Source organism: Phoenix dactylifera, unplaced genomic scaffold (assembly GCF_009389715.1).
Source record: "Phoenix dactylifera cultivar Barhee BC4 unplaced genomic scaffold, palm_55x_up_171113_PBpolish2nd_filt_p 000153F, whole genome shotgun sequence".
NCBI classification, from domain to species: domain Eukaryota; kingdom Viridiplantae; phylum Streptophyta; class Magnoliopsida; order Arecales; family Arecaceae; genus Phoenix; species Phoenix dactylifera.
In genome coordinates, this window is record NW_024067702.1 from 1,107,522 (window position 1) to 1,130,442 (window position 22,921).

Below are 22,921 nucleotides of genomic sequence, written 5' to 3' on the forward strand. Positions count from 1 at the left end.
TCCGATGAGTCTTTTATATTTTTATCTTTTTTATTAAATTTCTATAATTGATTTGGTGATATTTCTACTGTTTTTATCTGAAATTGGTATTGATCAGCAAAAGAGAAAAAAAGGATTGCTTTTAGGGAAGAAAATTCATCATTCGGATCCTAGGATGTTTCAATTTGTTATTAGGCACCATAATTTCTTTTAAAATTCTCTCTCTTCTTATACCATTGCTCATGTTTGGTACGAGAAAGTTGTGCTTCAATCACAAACAGGTGGTACATGATAAATATGTAAACTGGGTTTGAAATATAAGGAATATTATGGAAAATATAGATAGATCTTAACAACTTATTTAGAAAAGTAGTAATACAAAAAAACACAAGTAACCAATTGTGGAGAAACTTTTCAATGCATAAAAAAATATGAAAAAAATAATTTTTCTATTAAGTGTTGCTTGGATAACACTTATCAAGAAAAATACAGATTCCTATAATAAGTTTCATGCCTCTCCAAAGAATGAACTTTAAGGGAAAAACAACAGCATTTTTTTCAGCCAGTGTGTAGATATTTAAATAAAGATAAATTGAATTCGGATGAACAATGAAAATATCAAAATTATGGTCCACATACTAGAATAACAATCAAATGATGGCTGTCACTTAAATTCACTTCATCCATATAAAACAAAAGGCAAGACCTCCAAAACCATTACAATGGCAGTTGTAACGTTACAGCAGACATTATTCTAAAACTTGGTTTGGAGATTGGTATTATCTCGGATAGCAAACATCAAAAAGTGCATTCAAAAACTGTTGAGCTTATCAAGGGCAAAGAGAAAGTATGAACACGAGTCTTCGACAGGGGTGGAAATAAAGACTTTCATCCACATAAACAGCAGCTTCTCTATATTCCAGTAAGAAACTTGGAGTCATTACTCAATAGCAAATCTAGCAAACATTCATGAATATTTGAAGCATCAACTAATTAAATAAGTCATAATTGAATAATCTGAAGTTTGTTGACCTCATATGAAAAATATGTAACTTAAAAAATATCTAACTGTAAATCACACACAAAATGAATAAGTTACAATCACATATTCGGCAAGTTTTATTGACCTCAAATGAAAATTACATGGAGCTTAAAAAAATTTATTGTCTACATTATAATCACTTAGAGGCAAAAATTATCTAATATTTAGATTTTCCATAATGCATTATTGGTCATTATCCTCCATGTTCCTTCAGGGTATAATCAGTAATCATATACATGATAATGCCTGTGAAACATTCCTGGAAATCCTGTCATGTATTGGCTCCTGTACAAAAATAAAAAAAAGGGTAAGACATCTGCGTCTACAAAATAAATGAAGTCTAAGTTCGTCCTCTCAATACCTCTGCTTGCGGCAACTCGAAGTTTGAGTTTGTAATTGTTTCAAAGAGGAAGATGTATCTGTCATACACAACGTGGGTCAGCTCTCTGTATGTGCATTAAAAGATGGCTATTCCCTATCTGAGATATTAAATTTAATTCAATGTGTGAATGGCAGTAATGAAATGTCATCAAAAAATTACATTCAACCTCAATCTTTAGCTTTTGAATTATCATAACAAAACCATAACCAGTAAATCGCTTGCAAATGTGTGTCCAATTATTGTTGCATGTCAAACACATTGTGCACACACGATGAATACAGACGCATGCACATGGACCACCACAAGCTAGCACAAACAGGAGTCTAAATGGTGAGAGTATTATTTTACCACCATCCACTTAAACAAACATGTTTGAAGAGGGAAAACTAGGGGTTTCAACCTACATCAAGTAGAAAATTTGGTAGTAAGATCCAGTATTGGAAGCCAGACACAAGATAGATCAAGGTTTAGAAAATTCGGTTCCAGTTTTTGATTTTGGTTGGGCTCATCGAGTTTCAATTTGAGCAGTTTTTGACAGTTTTGCCCCAAGTTTTGGAGCTTTTGTAATAAAAGTAGGAGAAATAGAAGGAAAACAAATGTAAGCCAAGAAATTTATCTCCAATTTGACAGTTTTAGGATGAAGTTAATAATGCACATAAGTAAAATTGATAAAGTATAGAAATATTTTGGACCGTGAACATATTCTCCATCAATTTTAGTAGAATTTACAAGTATATTGAATTTGGCCATTTCTTCTTCATAATTTTAGGGTTAGCTACTTGATTAAATGTATGTTGTTTCGAGAATGTTATATTTATTTTATATAAAAAAGATGTCATTTGTATGAAAGGTGTTGCTTTCTATTAGCTGTTTAGATTAGTTTTGATAATTACTGTGATAGGGACCTTTTCATAATCCTTGACCATCAATGATTATATTTACCAACTATCCCTTCTTTTAACTTAAGAAAGGAAAACTAGCAAAAATTGGCATTATATATTCTACATAGACAGTAAACACCAAAATAAAACTAAAAAACAATCAATAGCTGCTTTCAGTCGGTTCTGGCTGCAGCTGGCCTGAAAACCAGTCAATTTCAGCCGAACCTAGGACCCAGATCCTTATATTCTACATTTCATAGAATGATCAAACAACCATACAAAGATAAGTGTAGAAGGAGGCATACCGCCATGCAAGTTCGCAAACAAGTTCTTCAGGAGCCTCTGGCAGCACCTGAGAATTTAAAGCCACCAGATATCCTATACTAAATGCAAATACAATAATAGAAATAAGTTGACAAAAGTATAGATGGCATACCTCATCTTCATATGGATTGCAATGGTCCTTAAACCACAATCTCAAGAATTCCTATCAATAAAATAGAGGTATCAGAAAATTGCCACCAACCAACTGGGCTCTAAGGTGACAAACAATATATAGGTATAGGGAGCACAAGCTGCATACTGATAATGAAATAATTATATTGGGGAAAAAAAGACTACCCAGAAAACCATATTTAATATTGTCTTAGATTGTCATGTTTTTACATGCATAAAGCACCATAAATACGTATATGCACAAATAAAGAATGCCAAGTTATACACCTTATCAACATTTTCAGGTTCAAGCCCAGCATTAAACCGCTCCTCATAAGAGTTAGCAATCCAATATCTACTGGAATCAGGTGTATGCACCTAAATGATCACATGGGACAAAAATATGGTGAGTGTAAAAACAATTCCAGAAAATATTAAATACAACATATTCTCATCTCAATTGTGAACACTTTCATTTCAATCAAGACAAATTTACTGAAACAACTGCTGCAACTACTAAATTATAAAGACTCAGGTTGCCATGGCATAATTAAATTCACCAGTCAGTTTCTGAAAAGATCAATTTGAGATTCCATATTCAAGTATGGCAGCTTCGATGTATTCTAGGAAATTAAAAAAATGGCAACAGGATACAGTACATTTGACTGATTTACCAATCTTTTTCCAAACTATATACAAATGCATTTCCATGTTTATGATGAGTGAATCAGATGTGAGAACTGAGATAAAGAGAATGTTTCAAAGGTAGGACATAGAAATAATATTAAACCACATGAAAACAGAGGTGGTATTTGGCTCAAATAAGAAACAAGTATAGTTTGATTTGGCTTGGAAGTCTGAGCCGAATGCGTCCTCGTTCTATTCCTTTGTAGTTACGGAAGATTAAGAAGGATGACCTCCTGGAGTTGCTGAAGGAGCATTAATCATATAAAATCTGTGCAGAGACGAGACGACTATGCAGGCAGGGACGAGGAGTAGCATCAAGTCTGTCCATTTTCATTTTAAGGGCCTTGCTGTGCATCTCAAGAGTTTGCCTGAATAACCTGTTTCCCAAAATGAAGTTACATCTAAGTGACTATTTTATGTGATTTGTAGAGCAGTTTGGTAGCATTTACCATGCTTAGATAGTACGAAATACTCTTTTACCTTCATTTTCAGAAAAAATGCGCCTTTTGACATCTTTTCTCTTTGTAAATCAAAAGCCTTGCATCCATTTTGTGAGCAAAGGAGGAAACAAGCGAAGGATATGCAAAAGTAGGAAACTAGTTGCTGCACCATTACTGTCATCAGCGATGGCCAAACTGACCAAACCAGATGGTTGTCCCATACCGAACTGTGCCGACGCCGACCCAAGATGGTTCAACCGCTCGAGTCAGTCCAGCCCTCCATTTATAAAAGCCCTTCCCCCGACTCTCTCTATTCAGCTTCAAGGGTTTTGCTTCTTCTCCTCTCTCATTCACTTGTGCCCATCTCACCCTCGACGACCAATGCCATCACTCCTAGGTTAGCCCTCCCCCTCTCTCCCTCCCTCTCTCCCTCTCTTCCTCCTCTCTCTTCCCCCTCTCCACATGTCTTCTCACCAGAAACCTCTCTGTCGCTCTAAGATAAGCCCCCCCATCTCTCCCTCTCTCTCCCCTCCCTCTCTCTTCCTCCTCCTCCTCCTCCCTCTTCCTCCTCTCTGTGAGTCTTCTCACCAGACACCATCTATCTTGATGTCATGACCCCCCTCTCCTTTTTCAGTATGCCTAGGTACAATACGACATGAACTCATACCATACCAAACTGGTCGCCAGCCGACATGAGTTCTGGTATCAGTCCCGCAGACCTTGACTACCATTATACTCTTATTTATTGTCTTATTGTGTGAGTGCCTTTGCTACTTATATCTCTTGTTACTTAAAAGAATCATCATATGGTTGTCCTGATTCTTAACAAAAAGAATCCCATGCAGCAAAGTTTGGATTAGATGGTGAAGTATAAGAAGCATCAAACAAGTACCTACTTTATACCAATTTAGGGGCATGTCAACTGGACTCGCACATCATGCTTTTTCAAGTTAAAGGTACTGGAATATGAAGAGGATGCATACAGATTAGATATATGTATAGGTCAAGAAAAAGAATTGTTGAAGCCAAGGTCCGTCGTACCGATTGTACCGATGGACGTCAGTATCGGTACAGTACAGAACCAAACCGGTACCGTACCGGCGAAGACAAAAGCAAAAATTAACGCGCACACGGACGCAGTTCGCATGCGCGTTTGCGTTAAATGCCACAGAGTCACTCTGTGGCATTGAATGGGGTGAGCTGTCCCGTGCGCGGGCTGGGGAACCGCGCTCGCGCGAGCGTGGTTCCCAGCTCGCGAGCGTGCGGCCCCGTGCCCACGCGGGTGCTTTGTCCCGCGCGGGGCGTGCTGTCCCTCGCGCGGGCGCGCGGAGCGCCCGCGCTTGGGCCGATGCGAACCAGCCACAGCGAAAATTGGTCGGTTCCGGTCCCTGTAGAGCTGGAACCATTTTCAATAGCCGAACTGTACCGGTGGGTATCGGTACCGGTACGGTACGCACTGAACCGGCCGATGCGGACTGGTTCAGCAGACCTTGGTTAAAGCTAAAAGAAATAGCTCATAATAAGTACATAATAAAAAGCTGAATGAAGGATCAAAACAAGGATTAACTAAAAATTTGAAATGAAGAACAGCTCATGACTACATCTGAATGTTATGATATCAGATAGGAGACCCAAGAATAACCCAAGGAATATGGCATGGACGAAAGTATCCCTAAGATGAAAGCAAAGGACAAACAGAAATACATAAGCTTGAGGCCAAATAGAAAGAATGAGGCTTCTTACTACTAGTTATGCTGAGCAAGGAAATTTGCAGAATATTTTCTAGTGAATAATAAAGACATACATGAAAAGTAGCTAAGATATGGGCAAGATATGATGATTCAATAAACAAACATACGTAAAGATTACATCTGTTATGAATAATGCATTAAGAAATCTTACTTAAGGAGCAAAAGGGTAAATCTAACTGGTCAAATCAATAAAGTTGAAAATGATATACTAAGTGATATTGAATATTAGACCTCATCAATCAACATAATCGTCCCATCAGCTCCTTTTCCAAATTCATACTTCGTATCAACTAATAGCAGGCCATTCTCCAATGCCACTTGCTGCAAGCACCAAAATCAAAGTAAAGCCAACCTATTATAATATTTACATCATGTAAGAAAACAGTTTGCATGCAGACATTCATATCTTCCCATTAACTGATTGATGTATCCATGCATTGCTGCAAAGTCATCATGTAGTCTATGTCATGCTTTATTCCGACATGAAACACGTAAGTATATGTATGATCCCCACTTGTAGAAATAGCTAAAATAACAAAGTAGATTGAGACCTTTAAGATAAGCATGATCATAAATGATTTCTAAACTGCAGAACTTTCACCTGTCCATATGCAAATAAGCTCAAGGCTTTGCTGCTTACTTCATCGTATTCATCTTGTGTCATCAAACCCAATTTGATGATCTGGACACCACCAAGCAATGCATTAGTAAGTAGACATGGAAACCAGCAAGACCCAAAGAGACAAGTTAAATACTCACTTTTAAATGATTACCAGAGCAAATAGAAAAGCTAATAGTTGAAAAGCAAAAACATGTCCTGCCCAGCATGATATTTAAGCATCCTAGATTCTTGTATCCAGCTCAAAAAACCCATGTTGGACAACCAGCGAGATGTAAATGATGACTATAGACATTTAGATATTTATCATTATCAAATTCTTTCACTGCATTCTTTTAAAGACTGCTGGAGTTTGATTCTTCCAATAATGAGTTCTACTAAAATAACTCTATCAGAAGTAGGCTTTTGTAGTTTAGGGGGCTTAGTCAATGATGTATTTTTTTTTAAGAGGATGAATTTCATATATCTTGTATTATCAAGCTAATTTTATAGTTCTCGAATGGGATAGATGTATTTCAATACCAATATTGGTAAGACTTGTAACACCAGGCTTTTAGTTACTGATGCCTTACTTCCTTTTCTTATTATTCTTGAGATTTCCTTTGACTGTAATTAGACATAAAACCAAATAACCAATGAACAGTCTTATATAGACTTGTGATAACCTAATACAATCTTTGAAAGCATAGTCAATTTACCAGTGTTGGGCTTCCTAACATACAAACAGGACGTGTAACACTTGTTCAAATTAAGTGTCATCGTGAATCAAGTGATCATTTATCAGCTAGTCATTAATGAGTCATCAATAACAAATATGCACTTGGTCATCATTACATAAAAGATGCTGTAATAAAATCTATCCTTTAAATTTTTCTAAAATATCAGAAAAATCAATTCATTTGTGTGACTATCATATTTAGTTAAATTATCTTTTCCCAGGTGTCATTGAATCTCTTTTTATCTCCTCCTGCTGAATCAATTGCTTGAATATAAATCCAAGCACCACTCTCATGTCCGTGTCTATGCAGCAGTTATATAGTTTGTAGGATTAAGCTTTCTTTCTCCCCTTTGAAGGACAAGCTAGGTTCCATCCAATGATTTCTATAATGTTGACCTATAGATTTTATTAACAAATTGGTGCCTAGTACATTTGAAGCATTATATAACCCATAATAAGGCAGCTGCATACTTATGCTTTCATGGTTAACCAGAGCTATCAGATAACTAAACCTCACATTCCTTGAAGTTCATGAACCCTTTGTGGGTGATAACTGAGATCGTAGTGGTTTATACCATACCAAACCAGTAAGGAACCGATACTCATACCCCCCTTCCCTCCCCCCAACCCACCCTCCACGCCAAGCATCAATACCAAGAGATATATCATATTGACACTCGGTACAGGTATTGACCCCTGGTATGACCTATACTGGTTGGCCGCTATTATGGATTTCCAGATCAGTACTTAAAACCTTACCAGGGTGATCTGTCCAATACTTAAAACCTTACTAAAGAGGGTGATCCATGAGTAATAAGGTCGGACTTCATAGGACAAAATTTCTTTCGGTGTGTTTAAATATGAAAAAACCAAAAAACATATTAAGCAGCAGCATGCTTGTTTTATACATCTGCAAATTAAGACCTCCTTTATCCAAGAAATTCTCCAATAGGACCCAAATTAGTTTTCTATCAGTCATAGTGAAATATATATTGAGTTTCTTCCATTACTCCAGTCCCTTGACCCTCTAGAGCTTCTAACTGAAAAAATAAATTGCTCCACAACACTACTATCTCCAAATCTAAGATAAAATCAAAATCTTAATTTGATCAATGGTGATAGTGAAGAGCTAAAAAATGACGACTACAAGGTCAACAAGCATGTGTGACTCACTAGTTAGAAGCTCCAATGGGCTAAGGGGAGAAATGATAAAGAATACAATACATATTCCATTGATAATGGAAACTTAAGTTAGGGTCCTATTAGAGAATTCATTGGATAAGAAGTTCTCAATTTGAAAACATATAAAATAGAGGTCTTTATATGCAATTAATCTACAAAGGAAGGGTTAAATGTGAAAAGAAACCCATATCAATACAGATATAAAAATCAAGTATTATAAATTTAGTGATAGAATATCTTCCGATTTATATTTTATTAGTCCAAATTAAATATATAATCTTTCAACTCTGTTTTATTATTATGAGAAATTTTGAGATAACCCTTTATCTCATGGGTATTTATTGAGAAGCCCCTTAACTTTCTCCATCCTACAAATTAGCCCAGCAATTAATCAGGTCAAGGTTTTAAGTCCCAGTGAGATGAGGGGCATCCTAGCCGTCCTATCCCATTCTTGTGAGAAAAAGGGACCAAAATGGGTTACCCATCCATGCAGGAAGAAAAGGAGAAAGAGGAAAGAAAGAAGGGAAGGAAAGATGGAGAAAAGGAAAAAGTGAAAAGAAAGAAGAAGAAGAAGAAGAAGAAGAAGAAGAAAAAGAAGAAAAGAAAGGACAGAAGAAGAAAACAAAGAAAGGAAGGAAATAAGGAGCAAAGGAAAGAGAAAGAAGAAGAAAAAGGAAAAAAAATAATGGAAGGGACAAGAAAAAGAAAGAAAAGGAAAGAAAAGGAAAGAAAAGAAAAGAAAAGAAGGTAGAAGAAAAAGAAGAAAGGAAGGAAAGAAAGAAGAAAAAGAAAGAAACAAAGAAGGAAAAGGAAGAAGGGGAGAGAAACAGAGGATATCTACTGGGATGCATGGCTAGGGGTGGCAATCTATGACCCGACCCGTGAATGACCCGCTTTAAGTAGGTTTAGGCTTAACATAAATGGGTTTAGGTCGTAAATGGGTCAACACGTCAAAACCTATTTATTAAATGGGTTGGGTTCAGATTTAAACCTTTAACCCGTTTAACCCGTTTAATAATTGGGTCGGTTTATAACCTGACCCGTTTAACCCGTTTAACCTATTTGAAATCTGCTTAACCTGTTTCTGCCCTATTTAACCCGACCTACTTAACCTGTTTAACCTGTTTAAATCTATTTAACCCGTTTAAAATCTGTCTAACCCATTTAACTCGTTTAACCTATTTAACAAATGGGTTATGTGGGTCGGGTCGGGTTTCTTGTTTAATAAACAGGTCGGATTCAATTGAAATTTTGACATGTTTAACAAACAGGTCGAGTTTGGGTTGATAAATTTTTAACCCGACCCGTATCTGATCCGACCTGACCCGATTGCCACTCCTATGCATGACCAGGACTGCCCCTGGGATAGGGTGGGACAGCAAGGCATCCGGTTCCATGGAGAAACTAGGATACCTCCATCCCATAGGATCTAAAACCTTATATCTGGCAATTATTTTTTTTGATCCTTAATTTTTCCTTTTTATCAAAGCCATTGACTAATATAATCCTAGTTTATATAATTATAATACCAAGGTTTCAAGTATAGATATCAAGCCTGGTACTAGTTTTTAGCTGAACCAATACTGTATCAAACAATCCCGTACAGACACATACTATAGGGATTTGTAGTGATCCCATACCGAGATGGATAAGTTTTTTATGACTTTTTTGGTTTTTTTATCCGTGATAAAGATATTTAGATGACCTTTTTTGTATTTTTTTAATGTTTAAGGGGTGTTTTAAAGGGTATATGACAACTAAGTATCAATACTAGTATTGACACTCAATGACCAATTAACTAACAAAATTTATGAGGAAAGAATGGCAAATACAACCAAGTTTTGTGAAAAAGAAAATCATAATAACTCACTTTATAACTTTAATCCCTTGTAGAATGTTGATCTCTCTCATATACATCTAGGTCTTGCTAGTAATCTGGACCAGGAACATTATACCCCATCCTTGTTGGGCATCAAATGTTGGATAATAACCTAGCTATGGCTCTTGATGTTGTGGATATATACGTGGTACTCGTCAAAGCCCAGCCAATTTTTTGGATTTTTGCCAACTTTGGATGAAAAAAGAGAAATATGAGGGCATCTGAACAAAGTTCCCTCCCTTGTTGATTTGTTGGCATCCCCTCCTTGATGAGAGTAGGAAAAACCCTCATCCCCTTCTTCCCCTCTTTCTCTCCTTCTCTCTCCTCTTTTTTCTATCTCCTTTTTCTTGCAAAATGGGTCAAAAGAGGCGCTTTGTAGTCCCTCACAAGATGTGTAAATCATCACAATGTCCAGATAGCCCTCTCTTTAAAAGAAAATTTGGTTGGTGCATCTTTGTTGGGACAACTTCAAATAAGTAATATTGGGATTGATACCAATCTATATCAAACTATTTCGATCGTGATGATCAATACGAGCATCATGCTGGCCAAACCGGGGTTTATACCACCGGTACCAACCTGTCTCTGATGGGATGCCCCGTTCTGGCTAGCTTCCAGCGATCCGAGGTTTGTTCTAATACCGAAATCCTGTCAGAATAGTACAGTACCAATAGTTCAATCCTATTCCAATGGTTTAAAAACCTTCTATAGTACCCATTTGCCCAACAAGGCACATAGGTTTGGTAAATCCTGGCTGCAAACAATGGTTGCATTGGGAAGATTCAAAACAAGGCCAATGAGGGTGTTGCAAAACAAGCTAGTGGCAACTATTATTGATGTCACAACATGGACAAATTCATGGTGGGAGATATGGAAATCCCAATTGATGGAGGAAGGATCTTGGGGTGCTTCATGAAGAGGGAGGCCATGGCATAGGTCTTCTAACAAGGATGAGAAGATGGAGCTGATATCAGCACCAACAAGGCTAGGGGAGGCTTTGGGGTCTGATAGGGGTGATGCAACAGATGAAATAGATAGTACCTAACTGATGGTACGTGATTGTATAAATGTCATTGGTAGCAAAGGTGGCAAAGCTGGGAAAAGAGACCAAAGAGCCACAAAATCCATCATAAATCTCTTAAGGTATTCCTACATAACTGCACTGCGTCTTCCTTCTTTTAAGTTTTTCCATCTCTTTACCTTTGTACTTCTAATTTTTAGTTCATAGTCTACTCGGGGAAACATCTGCTTGGAATCTAGAGGATTTGGATCCCCACTTAGGACCTAGAAATTTGCTATAAAAGATCAGATTGTTCATGCTGATTGGCTATAATAATACTTCTTTGTTGTTTTACTGCTTAGATTGTACTGATTGCTCTTTAGGGAACCTAGAACTTGCGTGCCCTTCTCTTGTTTGCACAGAATTATGGGGTTTTGGAGATCAACAGTCCTCTTAACTTCTTCCGCGCAAATTCTATTAACCTAGAAGCCAATCATATAATGCTTCATGCTAAGATTACCCCATCGGTCCACTTTAACAAGGCTGCCAGCAAGTTAGAGTTACAAGAGGCTTGCAAGCACTAGGGAGACATTCCCTTGCCAACATTCCTTGATACTTGTCAAGTTCTCTCCATCTCTTGGTAAGGAAAGATGATGAAGGGATGGAAACAGTTCAACCATGGACTAAACAGTAAGGAAATCAAGAGGGGGATGATATTGGATCAAAAGTAAAAACAGAGCATAGAAGAAAAAAATATTCCACTTATAAAGGCAAATATGTCATTTATAAATTCTCAGAAAACCTCTGACTTCTGCTTATGGCGACCTATATACTAACAGAAGGATGTCAGAAGAAATCACTCTCATTAAGGCTTGGTTAATCTGTAAAGATGGAAAATATAGGAAGTCTCTTAAAAACCAACAAAAGGCAGGTTGATGTATAAAAATTTCCCTATTCTACAAAAATTATTGCACGAAAGAATAACAAATAACTGCATCCACTTAATCACAAACCTATTTAATGGATCAAGTAACTATTTAGAGCTACAAACTTAAGGTTAAAAGGCGGATTAATAGGGATTCGAAAATGCAACCCACTAACTTAGAGATATCACCATATGAAGTAAAGTTGAAAACATATGACAGTTACAACTTATTAGCCAACATAAGTCTGAAAATGGATTCAGATAACTAGTTGGATATTTTTGTATATGCAATCTTTTATCTGCTCTTATTTGATGGACACAAATACAGGTACAACTATTAGTCTGATGCTAAACATTGATACCCATATCCAGGTAAACTCGAATTATCCAATCCATTTTCACCATAGCATTATGTACAAAACTATACACAATTCAGAGGAATAAGTTGTTTACATGATTTGGACCTCAGTTCTCATGACAGTGAGACTAAGCAAGCTTCCAAGGATAACAGGGATGAAGAAGTCAAGAAGATCAAGGAGCTCGACCTTAATGACAACAACAGTAAGGAGCACGACTCAATAATGGTGACAGCAGGAAGCACTGTTTTAACAATGATGATAATAAGAAGCAAAATGTCTATGGTGGTTGCGGCGAGCCTTGAACCCGATGATGAAGGCAACATGGTGGTTAACCTTAACAACGGCAGCAGTAAGAAGCAGCCCTATCAAAGGAAGTGGCAGCAACATTTAGGAGAAAAACAACATTGTGGTAGCAATAGGAGCCTAACTTGGTGAGGATGGTGGCAAAGAGCGCAACCATAGAAACTAACATGGCAAGGATCTTATTTTTAAAGTGGTCAACAATAGGGAGGCCAGCCACACTTGAGGTTTGGGATTCGAGTCCAAAATAGCTTGTGGTGCGGAGGTTGACCTAATGATTGCTACCATGAGAAGCCCAGCCCCAAAAAGCATGGTGACTAGGAGCTCAACTCTACCAGCGGCAGCACAAGCACGAATGAAATCAGCAGGCATTAGCTCTAAAGGAGGAAGCAAGCTGAGTCAGAAGCAGTAAAGGTAGGTTATAGAAGTGGTTAGTGTAGATACTGGTGATGACAGATTACCATTAAGGGTATTTTTGATATTTTAACTTGATAAGTTATTCTTGATGTCTAGCAGCTGATGGAAACTTAAGTTCGTCCCCAAAGAGAATTCCTAAAATAAGGTGGCATTTATTTGCAAATATTCGAAAGAACAGTTTAATAAGAAAATAACATATAATGAAAGGGATTGAATTCAAAAAAACCCAAAATTCAGACATTATGTTTATGCAAGTCAGTTTACTTGAAATATATGAAACAACAACCAAATCAAACCTCATCAGGAGACACAGGAACATCGTGATCACTCGCTTTTGTTGTAGGTGTAAGTATATTTGCAGGTAGCTTTTGATTCTTTACCATACCTGCATTATCAAAGAGAATAAGCTTTAGTTCAATATAGCTATAAATATGAAGCTCACAATATATATGTAAACTCAGTTCAACAAACCTTCAGGAAGGACAATGCCACAATAATTCCTTACTCCTTTGCTATAAACTGTCCACAGTGATGTGTCAGTGCTGCCAGATACAAAACCTCTTACTGCAGGCATACACCAGTTTATCTAATGTTAGTTATGGTACAAGAGTAACCAAAAAATACAAGGAATGAGAAATAGAAATGTCGATTATTTAAAATTTTAGGAAAAAACACAAAAAAGACAAAAGGACTAAACATATTGCTCAATATTGATAACTTCTGTGTGATTTCCCTGTCCAGTGATATTTGCATAAGTAACTTGGGGTTTAGGTTACTAATTTATACCACAAGTCAGTCTTTCATAGTAACATATGCCATAACTATAAATATGTAGTGAAGAAGCCTCATGACCCTAATGACCATAATGACAAATCAAGGTGACCATATAGTTTAAGAAAATTTGCAATTTCATTCCCTCAAAAAAGAAATGGATAGACAACAAAATATTATTGTTGAGAATTTGCACAAATCTATGTGGATAAATGACACTTCCTTAATGAAATGATGAGCTTCACAGCTAGTTTTTGTGGATTTGAAACAAAAGGTCCTAACCATGATCATAATCAATTTGGCTTGTTCCATGGTGTACTTGGCCAATTACTCCTATTAAGGGCTACATCTCCTACTATGGCAGACTTTTCATATCTTATCTTCCATCTAAGTTTCCCAAACTTGTTTCTACCGTCACTCTTTACCTTTGAACTTGGACCCCAACTTGATGGCAAGTAACTTAATGGTCATCATGATAATTGTATTGAAAAATTCAGGCTATTGACTTTATCTTGCTTCTTTATAAGATGCTATTCCATGCATATAACATTCATAATCCACCTTCACAAGATCAAAGAGAAGTCAAATACATGAGTGTCAAATGGAGCACAAGAATAACAAGTAGTGTCTCACCAACAAATTCAACTGGGAAAACTGTGCATTTTTTTGCAATTGTAACATTTTTATCAGGAGTAGAAACCACTGCATTTGGGGTAATATGTCGAGTCTTACTGAACCACCATAGACTTGCCTCATTAAGAACCTGAAAGTTAAAGCCACTGATAACATATGCCAAAAACACAGATTGCTGAAGAAAATAATGGACGACATCTTTAATTCCAAAATTAAACACTTATCATTGGCAATGTCTTAGCATATTTTTACACTTTCTAGCTAGACTCAAGTTACAATTCATAGAATTAAGAAATTTAAGGATACCAATGAAGATTCATCTGAATTTACAAAAGCCTCAGAAATGCACAAATTACTGCCAGAATGAATTTAAATGCAAGCAGAAGATGTCATTTTGGGCAACGGGAAACAAAAAAAAAAAAGAATGACACCATTTTCCTCATGTAAGATGATTAAATTGAAGATGTTTGGGTAAAAAAAATATGATTTAGGCTAAGCTTAGGCTTTTACAGATCAAAAGCAAAATTAAGGGAACGGAAAGAACAACAAGCAGTCAGGAAGGATTACAGGAAATTATTTCTAACAATAGAGGTAGAACAATCATAGAATGTTTGGTTGAGAAAGAGTTAAGCATCAATTCTCTTTGTGAGACCCACATAATAGTTTTCTTTCTTCTTCTAAATGTTTCAACAAGGAAAGATCTTTGTGTAATTCTTGCAAGGCATTTTTGGCATAAGGCAACCGTTTCCTGCATTATCATGCCAAATATTTCCTACAATAAAAACTAATTGGATATTGCTGGCAAGACTCTTCGTGAAGAGTTCTTTTCCTCTTAGGTATAGGGTAATTTATTGAATTTTTAATATAATGTTTTATGCCAGTTTTAACAAGGTTGAAAATTTTTCTTCCTTTCCATTGACATGCAAGGGATTCATACATGGAAGTGTTTACTGTTATTTCAGGACCAAGCTACAAGTTTTACAAATTGATTTGATTTTCAAATCTTGAGAAAAAGGATTAGAAATTTTCCATATACCAGCAGAAAATCAGAAAGTAGGGAGTAGTGTTTTATTGCTGTTTAATCAAGGTTGAAATTTTCATTCCTTCCAATTGACATGAAAAGGATTTGTACATGGAAGTGTTTACTGTTATAGATCTATGTTTTAGATCAAGATACAATTGTTACAAACTAATTTGATTTTCAAATCTTGAGAAAAGGGATAGAAATTTTCTGTGTATCAGCAGAAAATCAGAAAGTAGGGGCATTTTCATGGCCCAAGATTGGAGTAAAACCCAGAAGGAAATGAAAAAAAGAGCAAACCCACCAAACTATACATATACATATAAACATACATACAAATATACATACATATGTATGTATATATAAGCATATATGCATATATAAGTTGGGGAGGTCCCATCATGTAGCCAGCACTCAAAATTTCCTCTTAATTAGCATTGAACCATAAAAGTTAACGGTTCTGCAATATGTTCACTCAACTTCTAATCTAGCCCTTCATCAATTAGTACCAAGTAAAAACAAATAACCAATCTAAATACCTGAAATCAGATCTAAGCCCCCCAAAAAACCAAAAAAGCAGAACAATATACAGGAAACTGCCTCCAAACTGACCCCTTTTTGCACTGCGTTTCTTTTTTTAACCATCACAAAACAACCTTAAACGTTGTCGCATCATTTTGTGTGTTTACACTGTTAAAGAAGCCAGGCTGCTATTGTTGTGCAATCTTCCAGCATTCAAATTTTGCTATAAACAATAGCAATAGTCGCAATATTATTTAACTTTATTATATGAATGATAAATCCAATCATAATTATCCATCTTGTTTTCTTATTTAACTTGTAGTAATTTTAGCAGAAGAAATCCCAAAATCAACCTTATGCCCAAATTTAACCTCATTTTTTTAAGAATCATGAGAGCCAGTCCAAGTAGATTTTTGAATCCTAAATCAAAATGGAAACTCCTGATGGACTTCCAACACTAGAACTATTTAAGGATAAAAAGAAAATATTGCTGTATAAAAAGAAAAAAAAGGAATCCTAACAAAAGAAAACCTAGAAACCATGTTTCTTATTAATTTGCTTCCAAAAGACCTGATTTCATAAACCCTTGAACTCTAATTTGCACAACTCCCACTAAAACATGATGATGAAGGTCCACACAGCTGATCCAATTACATGATTAGCTTGGACTTGGAAGCGAGCTTTATATACAATAGAAATAAAGCAAGCACTGTTGTCATTAACAGACTATAATTATGATACTTCTAAAGCTGCTCCAGTAATCATCTTTCACGGTATGCCCAAATTCATAATAAAGAATTAGAGCAAACCATCTAAGTCAAATGCTTTTTATAGTATAATTCAAAATTAGCAGCCTATTTGCTCCATATTTCTTTTGTCAGTATTCAAGATAGCATCATCCAACATAGTGAATTGAAGCCTTCTGTACTAACATTCAGAAGGATTTTCCTTCCCCATAAGAAGTAGAAGGCCAAAAAAAAAAAAAATTCTTGAAAAATAAGGGAACCAAATTCCACTGATTATGCCTCTCCACATTACTATAAGGCCGGCAGCTTTATACTACAATTGACTTTGGCACTCCTTCCACTGTTACTCAAATTTACTATATTTAAAGTGAAAGGGCAATTGAATTTCTGATTACAAGGGTTCGATTCATGAAAACCACAAATTAACGTCAAACTCTACTGTTTGCAAGACACCTAAAGAATAGAGGTGGTTCCACTTCACATGGCTCATAGAAAATGATTCGTCCAACAACGGCAGAATCGTCCCAAACCACCCAATTCGGGGCGTACTGAACCATACCGGCAGGGACCGAGACGAATCCAGCCTTCAGATCAAGAAATCAACGGAAGGGGAGCAGGAAAGAGAGGAAGAGAGAGAGGGGCAAAAGAGAGGGGGCGAGAGAGAGTGGCTGGCAATGGCCGGAACAAGGGCAAGGGAGGGGGAGAGAGGGCTTTCAAAGCTCTATCTCCTCCATGTGTCGGAACAGGGGTAGAGCCCCTGTTTTGAAACGAAACAGGAGCTTCTGCCCCTTTTTATTTTTTTGAATTTTTCAAGTGAAGTTAGCCGCCACTGTTGACTTCACTGATTAAAATCTCTTTTTTGAAGTTTTCTAAGTGAAGTTGGCCGCATGATGTCAGCAGTGGCTGCCAAATTCACTTAAAAAATTCAAAAAAATATATAAAAAGGGGTGGAAGCCCCTATCTCATTTCGAAACAAGGGCTCCACCCCTATTCCGACACACGAAGGAGAGAGGGGTCTCAAGAGGGTTTCGAAAGCCCTCTCTCCTCTCTCCCTTGCCTCTATTCCGGTCACCGCCCTCTCCCTCTCCCTCCCTCCTCCCTCCCTCCCTCTCTCTCTCTCTCTCCTCCCTCTCCCCTCGCTTTTGGTTTTGCCTATTGGTTCACGTTGGGACGACGCGGCACGAGGGCATATTGTACCATCTTGTTAGCCAACCGATACAGATGTTGCTACCGACACTGCCTTTCTTGGTGCTATCTGTTCAACAAGGGCCGGGCCGGCTTTCAAGCCAACTGGAAGATTGGATGCAAGTTTTCTTTTAGCTTACCATGTTCTAAAAACGAGTCATTTTACTATGATTTTCTGAGAGTTTGGTAGCACAATCATTCATCAATAATAAGAAGTACTAGCAACATTAAGTCATGTTGCCCTCACCTCAATTTTGTGAGTAGGACTCTGACCTTTTCCATGTACTTATTATAATTAATTGTCCTTCATCTTTTTACTGAAGTCAATCTTGATATTTTTCCTCCTTTGGATAACTATCACTTCTTAGATCAATCAAGTTCATGAATCTCATTGTTTCTCATGCTTGCATTGCCTCATATCTCTAGGTGAGACTCTTAAATGACACCTTGAGGTCATGGCTCGAGTTATATAAAGTGTGTCATATCCATCATATATAAAGATTTATGTGATGCACACCTCTTGCACCCTACATTGCACCATTAGTGAGAGGCATACCACACTAAATTCGAGTATTGAAATGAAATTTTCAGTATCAATTAAAGAGAAGCAAGGAGATTTCTATATATTTTGCATGATCATTTTTTTTGAAATAAAATGTGGATTTTAATTATGATAAAAGAAATACATATTATTCACTTCCTGGCTTGCATGAACATTAAAACACTACTTGTTAACATATATGCTTCAAAATTTGTAAACATGTGCAGAGTGCAAGGTAAGAATTCTACCAAATTTCAGTACCAAGCCTTATACAGTACCCATTGCTTTTATTTCCTTTCTTTTGGCATGCATGATTTTGATGCCTTTTGAAGTATACCTTTAGTGTTATAAAAAATTAATAAATCTTAAACTTTACTCTTCAAGACTAATCGATTTGTCTGGTCAAGAGTTCTAAATTTCTTCTCCAACTCCAACTCCTGAGACATTGGTTTAGATATCATATGGAATAGAATTAAGGTTTTAATTTCTCTCAACATTGTCTCCCTACAATCTAGATTTTTCCTCAGAGACTTTTATGGACCTATACTATATCAGAAGGAGTAATGGGGCAGCTTTGGGCCTTTCATATTTTCCATTAGATAGAATATTAACAAGATAACACTTAAAACTGTTATATCATAAGAACAAATATTGGTACTTCTGGAAACAAAATCCTAAGTACAGAATTCCTAAGTAGATCTTAAAGCATAAACATTATTTCTCCCACTCTCTCTGAATTTTCTCTACTCAACCAATTCCCTAAGTTCTCCCTCCACTAGACTTCCCTAAATCTAATTAATAAAAAAAGTCTTGACCAAATCAAAGTATTTGAATTTCTATAATTTATTATTTAGTGTTCTCTAAACTTCTACAAGTTTTACCCTTTTTCTTTACGAAAATCATTCTTCTGCTATTTTTTTAAAAAATCAGATTCATATTTTTTTTATTTCTAAAGTGCATTGCACCATCGGATAGGAAACAGGTTTTCTCCAGTTATATCTAATTTTGATTTCATATAGTCAATTTTATATCTAAAGTTCTCTATTCTATTATAAATTTTGTTCTAATTATTTTATTAAATGATTTTTTAATAAGTTAATCTCGTTTTTATTTTTTTTACAAGATTTATGTTTTCTTTTATGAAAATCACTTTTATTTTAAAAAAAACTATATATTTTTATTTAAAATATAATTATATATTTATACTTTTAATTTTAATGGGCATTACATTACCAATAGGAAATATGTTTTGGACTTTTTGTGTATGGAAGATGTTTTGGTTTTTTTCACTTATATTTGGTTTTTGGTATCATATATCAAGTTTACATATAAAGTTTTTGTTTTCCTACAATGTATTTTATGAAATATTTTTACTCAGAATTTTTATTTTATTTTTAATCATCTTCCTGTTTTATATTTTCAATTATATATTTCAATTGTTCACAATTTTCTTATTCTTATAGTCTATTTATAGTTCCCATTGCATTTTCCTAATTTGGTGTGGTTTATTTTTTGTTTGGTACCTCATCCTTTACCAAAAATCACGATGCCATTTTGTTGTTGATTGCTCTAACCTAATTAGATTTTTTTTGGTTACTGAATGTGCATTACTTTTTGCCTATATACTAGAAGAATTTAGGGCAGATTACAGACTACCATCCTCTAAAGTTGCCCACAGTTATTCCTTAATAGCCCCTTCCAACCTTGAGTGCACAAGCCACATCTTTTAAAAGTATAAGCACCATATTCTTACCACTATCCTTAGTAGTTTCTTCCAATTTCATGTGCTTTGGCTGCATTTGCTAAAAGCCATATCCTATTTCTTCCCATTATTGTTCAATGGAATAGAAATCTATGTAAAAGTTGGTATATGAGGACCAATATGGTGAATAATCAGAAAATGTAACCCACTATCCACCATAAAAAGAACATAGTCACTGCTTGTCATTGAAGGATTGCCTATAAGTTTACTCCAATGAAAGTCATCAGCCATAAAATGACTTCACATCAACTTTCTCCTCAAAATTCTAGAAGAGACACACATGTTGCTACCTAAAAGATTGTTTACCCTTTCAAAGGTAAGCTTGTAAAAATTTAACTCAATATACTCCTGCCAATATCGTATATAATATATAAACTAAGCCAAAAGTAAAATTAGCTCTTCCCATCATTAGTCTCGCAACATTAGTAGAGCTCATGCCTAATCATTCTTCGTGACCATGATATCCCAACTTCCAAGAGACCCAAGCAAGGATTTAAATTCCATGGGATGAGGATGTCTCGGTTTCTCCATGAAACAGGATGCCCCTTTGTCCCGCCCTATCCTAGTAGCCATCCCAATCGAACATCCCAATAGATACCTTCCATCTCTCTCCCCTTCTTTCTTTTTTTTTCCTTTATTCATTTATTTTTCTTTTTCTTTGTTTTCTTCCTCTTTTTTTCCTTCCTTTCTTTCTTTCTTTTCTTCCTTCCTTTCTTTCTTTCCTCCCTTTCTTTCTTTCCTTTCTTTCCTTCTTTCTTTTTCTTCTCCCTTCCTTTATTTCTTTTCTTTTTCTTCTTCTTTCCTTCCTTTCCTTTTTTATTTTCTTCTTCTTTTTTTCCTTTCTTCCTTTTATCTTTCTTCTTCTTTCTCCATGATAGGTTCCAAGGAGTTCCCCCCAACCTAGTCCCATTTTCTCACATAAATGGGACAGGGTGGCCTGGACACTTGCTGTCCTGCCAAAAATTAAAACCTTCACTCCAAGAGAAATTACCCCATCAAGAATTGTACTCCAATGAAATTAAAGCCTTCCACTACCATAGTCACACCTAGATATGTGGTTCCTCAGAACACATCACATAATGCTTCACTTGCACAAATATGCTCCAATTCAAATGACATTGTGAGCTCTTCATGGCTCAACTAGCACAATCCCTCTTCTGTTCTTGCATTAGGATTAACACTAGAAACTTCTTTCTCTGCCCTTGCATTGAACCAATGCAGTTTTCTTCTCAGCTGACTGCCCCAAGTTTCTTCATCATAGTTGTCTTATTCATCCCCGTGGTTATGATGTTTCAGCATTTCTAACAGTCTACGTATATTGAAGATACATCTTCACCAGAAACATCTGAGTTGCAAAAGACATTATTTTCTTCCTTCCTCAGACCAGTCAAAACAGATAACCAGGCAATATAATATCCAAACATACATATGAAGTTTTGTTCAGCAAATGAACAAGAGCAAAGAAAATTAAGATCTTTGACTCAATTCTTAGATGACCTTAAATTCAATCACAAATTTGTAAGAAATTATTTTTTCAGGATTCCTACAGGACCAACCTCAAATAAATAATGCATTTGAACCCGAGGGAATGAAAGAAGTCAATTTTCAAAATGAAATCGATCAATAAGCATGGAAAGGATCAAAATGTTAGATCAATCAGTCAAAGAAGGGATTTTAAGTTCAAACTGAAAACAGTAGAAACAATGTGAAAGATAGAAAAGGAGAGAAGAAAGACCTGGCCTTTAAAAGGGATGGAAGCGAGAACCCGATCAAAAGCACTCTGCCGGTCGGTGGTGACCAGAACCAGATAGTCACCACCATCATAAATGTCTCTCACCTACAGAAACCCATCGGCTCTGAGAAAGACGCCAGTGATAAGAGAAGAATTATGAGAAAACCAAGGAAGACCGCCTCACCTTGCCCCTGGCCTTGGCCGTGAGGCCCGGAACCGTGCGATCGAGGTGGGTCTCTGAGAGGCAGTTGGAGAGGGCGCCCCGGGCGGCACGGAGGACGTCGTCCCGGTGGCAGGCGTCGGCGGAGAGAAGGGAGGTGTCGTGAGCGGAGCGGATTTGGGTCTTCAAGCCGACCGCGAGGTTGGAAGCAGGGGGGCGAGAGGGGCGCGCGATGGAGAGGCGACGGGAGCGAGAGAAGGAGGGGAGAAAGGGGGTCTTCGGGAGAGTTTTGGGAGGGTTTTGCGTGGCGGGCGGCACGGAGAGAGCCATCAGATGAGGGGGTTTTCAGAGGGTGGGCGAGCGAAGAGTAGGATCTTTGTTCGGTTTTGGGCCATTTTAAAAGGAAAGCGAGGGGAAACGGTGCCCCTCGTACCGCGGTTTAAACAACCGGCTCGCACGGTATTCCTGCGCGGACGCGAGCCATAGCCCGACGGAACAAAAGGAATGCGACGACGGCCGTGGGACGAAGACGGAAGGCGAAGACGGCCACGCACGATTCGGCGAATCGACAATGACAAGCAGTCACATTCCTGGGTTCCACCTTAACGTATCTCTACCATCTGGATAATCGGAGCCAAAGGTTATCGGAAATATTAAAAAAAAGTAAAGCAAGAACCAATTATGGAAAAGATTATCTAGTGAAAAAATTATTAATTGGACTAGATCTACTGCCAAACTGGTGGATCAGCTCAATTACAAATAAATACAGCTAAACATGAAGAAAGAAAAAAGAGAAAAAAAAAAACGCCATAGCTCATAGAATTAATGCTTTACTGATTGAAATTTGAAGTG

General features: G+C 36.7%; 1 protein-coding gene across 2 annotated transcripts; it reads right to left on the reverse strand.

The window, feature by feature from the left end:
- Positions 1-953: 953 nt before the first annotated feature.
- Positions 954-22,601, reverse strand: LOC103719087 (phosphoribosylaminoimidazole-succinocarboxamide synthase, chloroplastic). Of its 2 annotated transcripts, XM_008808160.4 has the most exons (12): positions 22,094-22,597; positions 21,913-22,014; positions 14,401-14,530; positions 13,468-13,560; positions 13,293-13,381; positions 6,199-6,279; positions 5,829-5,918; positions 3,008-3,097; positions 2,721-2,771; positions 2,590-2,636; positions 1,383-1,440; positions 954-1,306 (listed from the first exon to the last, which is right to left on the reverse strand). In XM_008808160.4, exons 1-12 carry the CDS (start codon positions 22,397-22,399, stop codon positions 1,250-1,252), a joined length of 1,194 nt encoding a protein of 397 aa, XP_008806382.1. In that variant the 5' UTR covers positions 22,400-22,597; the 3' UTR covers positions 954-1,249. The 2 variants fall into 2 exon arrangements, with proteins under 2 accessions (XP_008806382.1, XP_008806381.2); XM_008808159.4 differs by having other exon boundaries at positions 985-1,306; positions 2,590-2,771; positions 22,094-22,601.
- Positions 22,602-22,921: the final 320 nt, after the last annotated feature.